Source organism: Acanthisitta chloris, unplaced genomic scaffold (assembly GCF_000695815.1).
Source record: "Acanthisitta chloris isolate BGI_N310 unplaced genomic scaffold, ASM69581v1 scaffold17275, whole genome shotgun sequence".
NCBI classification, from domain to species: Eukaryota; Metazoa; Chordata; class Aves; order Passeriformes; family Acanthisittidae; genus Acanthisitta; species Acanthisitta chloris.
Window position 1 is genome coordinate 34,437 of NW_008674438.1, and position 7,541 is coordinate 41,977.

Consider the following 7,541-nt stretch of genomic DNA (forward strand, 5'->3'; position numbering starts at 1 on the left):
TCCTCCCAAGGGGCTCTCTCGGCTGTGTGGCTGAGCTCTCTACACAGGCAGTGAGGGGGACATGGATTGCCCTCCCTGCAGGGAAGTGGGGATTAAGTGCTGGGACAGTTCTCAAAATGCTCACAGAGATACGCTGCAGGGGTTTCATAGCCAGGCCTGGTCAGTGCTGGAAGCTGCCAGGCTGTCTGTGCTTTTGGCCAGATGTCAAAGCTCAGGAAATCGTGCTGAAGAAAGCAGTGGGTTTGCTCCTATCTGGTATCTCAATGGCCCACCAGTTAATACTGGCAAGGGAAAGCTGGGCTGTCTCTGATTTAATCTGGCTTGTCGCTGGCACACGCCTGCCAGTGTCTCTGTGGCAGGTTTGAGGGGTGCATTTTGGCTCTGTTCACCTGAGGCTGTGGTTCTTTTCCCCAGGCTTCTCCCCGGACTCCCACGTCGAGCACCTTTGACCTCCAGATGAAATTTGTGTGTGGCCAGTGCTGGAGGAATGGGCAGTTGGTGGAGCCAGATAAAGACCTCAAGTACTGTAGTGCCAAAGCCCGCCACTGGTGAGCAATGCGACCTACAAAAACCCCTACCCCAAGGGCAGGGATTTCTCATCGTGCCTTCTCCAGGACTTCACTTGGCCTCTTTGGAAGAGGCTGTAAGGCTTTCTAGCAGCCCCTCCTAGCTCAGGGTGTTTGTCACTATAGCAGGCGTTGCCAATAGCTGCTTTCCAGCTTCCATCTTTTTTTTATTGTTTGTATTTGCTGCTAGCATTGTGAAGACTGTTAGTCCTGGTGCTTGCAGTCCATTCTCATCGTGCCTTCTCCAGGACTTCACTTGGCCTCTTTGGAAGAGGCTGTAAGGCTTTCTAGCAGCCCCTCCTAGCTCAGGGTGTTTGTCACTATAGCAGGCGTTGCCAATAGCTGCTTTCCAGCTTCCATCTTTTTTTTATTGTTTGTATTTGCTGCTAGCATTGTGAAGACTGTTAGTCCTGGTGCTTGCAGTCCAGCTCCCACAATTCCCTTTTTTCCCAATTGCTGTCATTTCTTCTTGCAAGGTCACTAATACAGTTCTTTTCTGCAGTTGTTTATGCTCCTAGCTGTTTGCAGATCTACCCTCTTTCAGTTTCAAGCTATTACTCCTTGTCCTATCACTACAGGCCCTACTGAAAAAATTATCCCCAACTTTATTATAAACCCTCTAGAAGGCTTATAATTCCTCTAGAAGAGGAATATTGGCTGAGAAGTCATTATTGAGTCGTGGAAACTGCGGCCTCTCTCCACCAGACAGGTGGGATAGGTTGGAAGTGTTTATAGGACTTCTCTTCCCATAACACAAGCCACGAAGGCACAGTCCTGCATCCTATTGCAAATGCAGGACTTTTATTGAAGAATAGACAGTAGCAGCAGTGTCTGGAGGAAGTGAGCAGGTAAAGATTGCTTCCTGGAATGGGAAAAATAACACCTCTTTGTGCAGCTGCTGACTAGAGCTGAGAGTTTCATCCAGGGTATCTCCTGGTGATTGCTTCCTGGAGCTGCAAGAGAATTAATACTTCCTGGCACCTGTTCATAAGACGGTGCTTGTAATGACTTGCATTTCTACTGCACCTTTCAAGCAGAAAATATTCCCAAGTGTTTTTCATGGATCTGCTTTCACAATAATTGGCTGTGTCGAAGGGTGGAATGTAGCTCTTTAGTAATCCATGGTGATGCCATGTGAGAGCTGGAGATTTTTGAGGCTTTATGAGAAGAGATACCCTAGGAAATAGGTAACATATACAGGGACAAATCCTCCTAAAACACCATTCTTTTAGCTTCTCCATCACAGATGTGCATGTCTAGGAGCAGCCAGACAGTGCAGGGACAAGCTGGGCAGGAGGATCTGGACGTTTCCCAATATTTAAGGGTCCCCGAGGTAAAGAACCTTTGTTCTGCTCTCCCTTATGCCTCTCAAAATATTCTCTCTTCTTCAGCTGGACAAAGGAACGCCGTGTCCTGCTGGTGATGTCCAAAGCAAAGAAGAAGTGGGTGTCTGTCCGACCACTGCCTTCCATCCGCAACTTCCCGCAGCAATATGATGTGAGTTCCATGCCAGGCATGGCCAGGTGTCCCTTCTCTTACTCTTGCCCTTGTGGTGCAGTGCTCTGAGGGCTGCTCCCTTGCAGACCTGGCAGGGGAGTGGGCACGTGTTGGCTGAGATGGGAGGCAAGGACAGACTGACAGCAGCAAGAAAACGTGGTGCAGAAAAAGGAGCAGCACCCGTTTAAACCACTCTACACACATATGTGAGATTCTGATGTTGCTGTTAGTGCAGTCACCATCTCAAGAACTGGCTGGCACAGGGTTTGGGGCTGCTCCCTTGCAGACCTGGCAGGGGAGTGGGCACGTGTTGGCTGAGATGGGAGGCAAGGACAGACTGACAGCAGCAAGAAAACGTGGTGCAGAAAAAGGAGCAGCACCCGTTTAAACCACTCTACACACATATGTGAGATTCTGATGTTGCTGTTAGTGCAGTCACCATCTCAAGAACTGGCTGGCACAGGGTTTGGGAATGAAATTTAAGTCTCCCCTTAGGTCAAGGTTTCTCAATGTGAGTGAGAGGCAAGACATTTAGGAGAAGTCTATCCCTGCCTTGGCTGTGGTGGTGACGCTGTAGATTGTGAAACTTGCTCACAATGAGTTTTAAAAGCAAAACTAAGAACTCAGCTAAAAAACTATGTGCTGTGAGGAAAACTACAGATATCTAACCTCGAACGTCAGCCCCAAATGTGGCAACAGATAGTTTCTTTATCCCTCTCCTTTCCTTTCTGAAAGGAGGTAGCTCCTCTCTCCCCACCCTGTGGTAGGTCCGCCGCTGGTGCCAGGACTAGGGGAGAAGGAACGATCAGTAAATATGATGCTTGGAAAGCATCTCACTTTCTCTGGCAATGATGCTGTTGGTAGCTGTGAGGTAAAGTTGTGTGTGCAATAGTGCGCCCTAAGCAACCCATAAGGCCACTCTTCATCCACGCAGAGATGGCTGGAGAATGTGTCACCTGTAGGGACCAGCATCTTGACCAGCAGGAGACACTGTTGGGTCAATCCAGGTTGTTCCCTACTGTCCTAGCCTGTACCCACACCCAGTCCCCTATGGAAATGGCAACAGGTGCTGAACTGAGCTGTCTGCTTGTGTGTGTCACCAGGAGATTGAGGAAAAGAAACGTGAGTTAATGCTGTATGAAGTGTCCTGTTTGCAGCCTCTCCTGTGTGCAATTTAATGCCCCAGCTGGTTATTGAAATTGAACCCACTTTCCCCTCTAGCAAGGGGTATTTGTGCAGATATTAAATTTTCCTCTGTCTTTTTAACAGTTGTGTATCCATGCACAGAATGGCAGGAAATGCCAGTATGTGGGAAACTGCTCCTTTGCCCACAGCCCTGAGGAGAGAGACATGTGGACCTTCATGAAGGAGAATAAAAGTGAGTGGGGGAAACATGGGCCAAAGAGTTTGGGAGAGGGAAGAGGACATTTGGGCACTGGATGCAGGGTCTGTTTTGACATACTCTTGACAACAGAGCTGGACAGACCTGCTACCATGAGCTTAGGTGGGATTATGGAGCAGGTCTGTCTGCAGTAATTTGGGGCTGCTCTTTTTTGAAATGTGCACGTGTACCTTGAGTCCCTTATTCTGGGGCTAGTGCACATGGATCTCATGTCTTGCGTTGTTCCATTGCTGCTTTCCCTTTCTGCAGCACTTTTGAATCCACCCTATGCTGTCCCTCCAGTTGCCTGTAATGTCCCAGGCCTGGCTCCATATGGAGCTCTGCCAAAGCACCAGTCCTGGCCTGTAGCTGCTCCTCTATCTTTCGTGTCTGTCTTCTATCTGCCTTGGCTTTCTTGCCTATTTCTGCTCATATCCCTTGCTCCTGGGCTGAGGCACTCCCTGCTCATGGCATTGTATTCAAAGGGGTGGATTTGAGATCCTGAATGAGAACATTGTTGGGTGGTGCCTTTGTGGAGGAGCTGGTCTGTATTTAATTATGCAGGCTCCCAGCTTACCTTTTGGGGGATAGCTGGGGGGCTGCCAGTGTCCTGGATGGCCAGCTCTCTGACAGCAGTCTTTGTTTGCTCACACCAACAGCAAGCTGAGAAAAAAGGGCCAGTTGTCCAGATGCTCACCTGCCTCTGTGAGAGATGCTGGAAAGCCTGAAGGATTTCAGGCCTACCCTGAGTTTGTTCAGTCTTTATGATTCTATGCAGAGTCTTTCTCTCTGCTGGGCCAAACTGTTATTTGTTACAGTTCAAAGTATTTCATTGCTGAGGCCTTTAAAGAACATCAGACTAGTCTGGGTGTGTTTGCTCAAGCACAGAGGTGAATCTTCAAATGACAGTGTTGTTTCAATTTGGGGAAATTTGCATTCATTGTCCCCAGTTGACTTGAGTTCCTCAACTACACATTTAGCAAGGAGTAAATCACTAATGCATCACACTTAGAGCATCACACTGGTGCTGCAAACATTTGTTTCCATAGCCTCTCTCAGGAGTTGATCTTGGAAAGGCAGGTGTGTAGTTAAAGCTTCCACACGAAATTTCCCTTCCCCCTAGTATGCTGAGTGGGTTTTAAAGCAAAAGCAACAAGAGACATTGACTGAAGTCCTCTGAGCAGGTTTTGAACTTGGAGCAGACTGTCATTAGGTGTTCCTCCCCTCCCCAGTGCTTCCTGTGGCCAGCTTGCTTAAGGGCTCTCCTCCTTCTCTAGAGCTGAGGATAAAGCTTAGAGGGAAGGGATGGGTCTGCAACCAGCTTCTGCTTTGGCTTCCTGGCTGGAGTGAGATGTCTTCTGAGGTCAAGCAGAATCAGGCCTGATGGAGAATCATCTTGTGGGGTGAATTCCATGGAGATCTTGGGGCACTTTCCCACCTTCCTGAAAATTTTGTGTAGCTGCTTTCACAGCTGCCCCTTGACTAATAGACACTCTTGTTCCTGGTGGGGTGGTGTGAATTTTGTTCCTCTCCTCAGGGGTCTCATCTGAGTAGGTGACATGGGGCCTCCCAAGCACAGGCCTTCCGTCTGGCGATGCTGCACAGGCGAGGGGACGGAAGGGCTGCCCCAGTGTTCGTCCTTTTCTTGTAGTCTGTGCACAGTGTGGGAGGTTGTCTGAGTGACTTCATGGGTCGACTTTGTGCAGTACTAGATATGCAGCAGACCTATGACATGTGGCTAAAGAAACACAATCCTGGGAAGCCTGGAGAGGGAACACCACTCACCTCACGAGAAGGGGAGAAACAGATCCAGATGCCTACCGACTATGCTGACATCATGGTAATAATCAGCTGATCTCTTGTCCTTCATTCCTCCTCTTCCTCCTCAGTGCTGACAGCCTGCCTCTCTCCTGTGCTCCAGGTGGGAGCTAGCAGGGACTGCCTTGCTCTTGTGGAAAGGTACTAATGTAGGTTAAATGGACACCTTGGAGCAGCACGTCTGAGGTGGGAAGAGATTGACCTGGGGTCAGCAAGGCTCTGCGATGGCTTTTCTGTTAATGCTTGAGTCAGTAGGATTCTACCTTAGTTCCCTTTTGCAGGGGCTCAACCTCTACCCAGGGTTCCTGGCTGCTCCTGAGCAAGCTGGCAAAGCCATTGTAGGCCTGTTGAAAGAGGGAGAAGCTTGGAGGAGAGCTGGGTCAGAAGCACTGAGGCCTTAGAAGACTAGAGGCAGATATGTCTCCTCAACCCAGGGGTGGTGGTGGTGGTGGTGTGAGGGTTTGTTCTCCTGAAGAGTCCTGCATTGCCTGTGCACCTGAGGACCTTGCAGTGAGACCCCACTGGGGCCATCAGCAGTGGCAGGGGGACCATGTCAGTCAACTGAGCTGCTCTGTCCCTTGAGCCTGTTTGACCCTTAGGTAGATGCTGACAGAGCATCTGCTCTGTTCCCCTCTAGTGGCAGCACAATGCCCTAAAGATGACATGGAAGAGAAGTGTGGGAGGTTGTAGATGGAGTTGAACTTCCAGGATGCCCTGGAGGGAGAGGGAGAGGCAGTGTCAGCATGGGGATGGCCGATGGGTGTGACTGGTAACTCACTGACTGGCCGTTTGCCCTGTCTGCTCTGATTAGATGGGCTACCACTGCTGGCTCTGTGGGAAGAACAGCAACAGCAAGAAGCAATGGCAGCAGCACATCCAGTCAGAGAAGCACAAGGAGAAGGTCTTCACCTCAGACAGTGACTCTAGCTGCTGGAGCTACCGCTTCCCCATGGGTGAATTCCGGCTCTGCGAAAGGTACTGTTGTCTCATCTCCTTACTGTGATGCTGCTGCAGGGACAGGGCTGCCCAGGGCCTCTGTCATCCCTCCTCATCCTCTCACAGAGTTCCCAGAGACTTCTGCATGGAGGAGTGAGATGAGATGACAGGTTTGGGTGACTGTGAGGCTGCTGTTGGATCCCAGAGGTGCTCAGCCACAGTACTGAGTGGTAAAAATACATTCCTGAGCATGTGTCTTTAGAAGAGGAGACTGAGCTCCATGTCTGCACCTGTGCCCTCCACAGCCAGGATGCTCTCGGGCTGCTGAACTGGGCCCAATGCTTGGGGGAATCCCTGGTGCTTTATTAAGTGGTTTGAATGTCGCACACTCTCTGAATCAGCATTTCAGAAGGACTGTGATGGTTAGAAATGCTGTTTTGGTTAGAGAGAAGACTCTGTCTTTCATGGCGCTTACCTGGCGTTTTCTCTCTTGTGCCGTGTGTCCCTGCTGGTCCAGTTCCAGCTCACGTTGTTTTGTGCTTCTGACTAAATCCCCTCATAGCCATTGCTCTTTTCACTGCTCTTTTTCTCTTCCCTGCCTCCCATGCCTTCTCCTCCCATGCCTTTCCCACTTGCACGTGGGTTTGTAGGAGAGTCACTTCACCTTTAAAAAGGAGAGTTCACGACATGTTTCAGTGGGTCCTGATTGAGTATCCTGGACAGAAAGCTCAAAACTGTGTGAGTTCCCTCCTGACCACACTTGTTGTGCCAGCAGGTTCCAGAAGAACAAGACCTGTCCTGAGGGAGAGGAGTGTCGCTATGCCCACGGCCAGGACGAGCTGACAGAGTGGCTAGACCGGAGGGAAGTGCTGAAACAGAAACTGGCCAAAGCCCGCAAGGACATGCTGCTGTGCCCCAGGGATGACGACTTTGGGAAATACAACTTCCTATTGCGGGATGGCGTATAGTGAGGGCTGGGGGAGCCTGTCGGCTGGAGAAACACGGGCGGGTTTTCCGAGAGGCAGTAGCAGGGAGAGCGAGATCCGTGTCTCGCAGAGAGAACTTTTTCTTTTCTTCTGTTTTAAGATTATGAGATGATGATTTCTTAGTGGTGAATGAATTTGTGAATTTGATTCTCCTTGGCCAGCGAACGCCATGCTCACTGAGTTTGTGATCCATCTTCTCTCCCTTCTTTCCGCAAAATTCTACTTCCAATCCATTTGTTTGTTTTCACTGTCCTTCATTCAAAGGAATTAATTCATTCTGTACTGGGCTGCAAATTGGAGAATTTCTGCTTGTGTCATTCTTCTGCCCTTCATTTCAGAGTGTGACTGCAGAGGTCT

General features: G+C 49.8%; 1 protein-coding gene across 1 annotated transcript in view; it reads left to right on the plus strand.

Moving 5' to 3' along the window:
• ZC3H7B (zinc finger CCCH-type containing 7B) overlaps positions 1-7,166 on the plus strand; it is a 35,985-nt gene extending 28,819 nt beyond the window's left edge. Inside the window, exons 17-22 of the mRNA XM_009075354.1 lie at positions 415-548; positions 1,958-2,063; positions 3,333-3,441; positions 5,151-5,284; positions 6,074-6,237; positions 6,974-7,166. Of these exons, the coding sequence (XP_009073602.1) occupies positions 415-548; positions 1,958-2,063; positions 3,333-3,441; positions 5,151-5,284; positions 6,074-6,237; positions 6,974-7,166 (840 nt within the window). The remainder of the gene's footprint in view (positions 1-414; positions 549-1,957; positions 2,064-3,332; positions 3,442-5,150; positions 5,285-6,073; positions 6,238-6,973) is intronic.
• Positions 7,167-7,541: the final 375 nt, after the last annotated feature.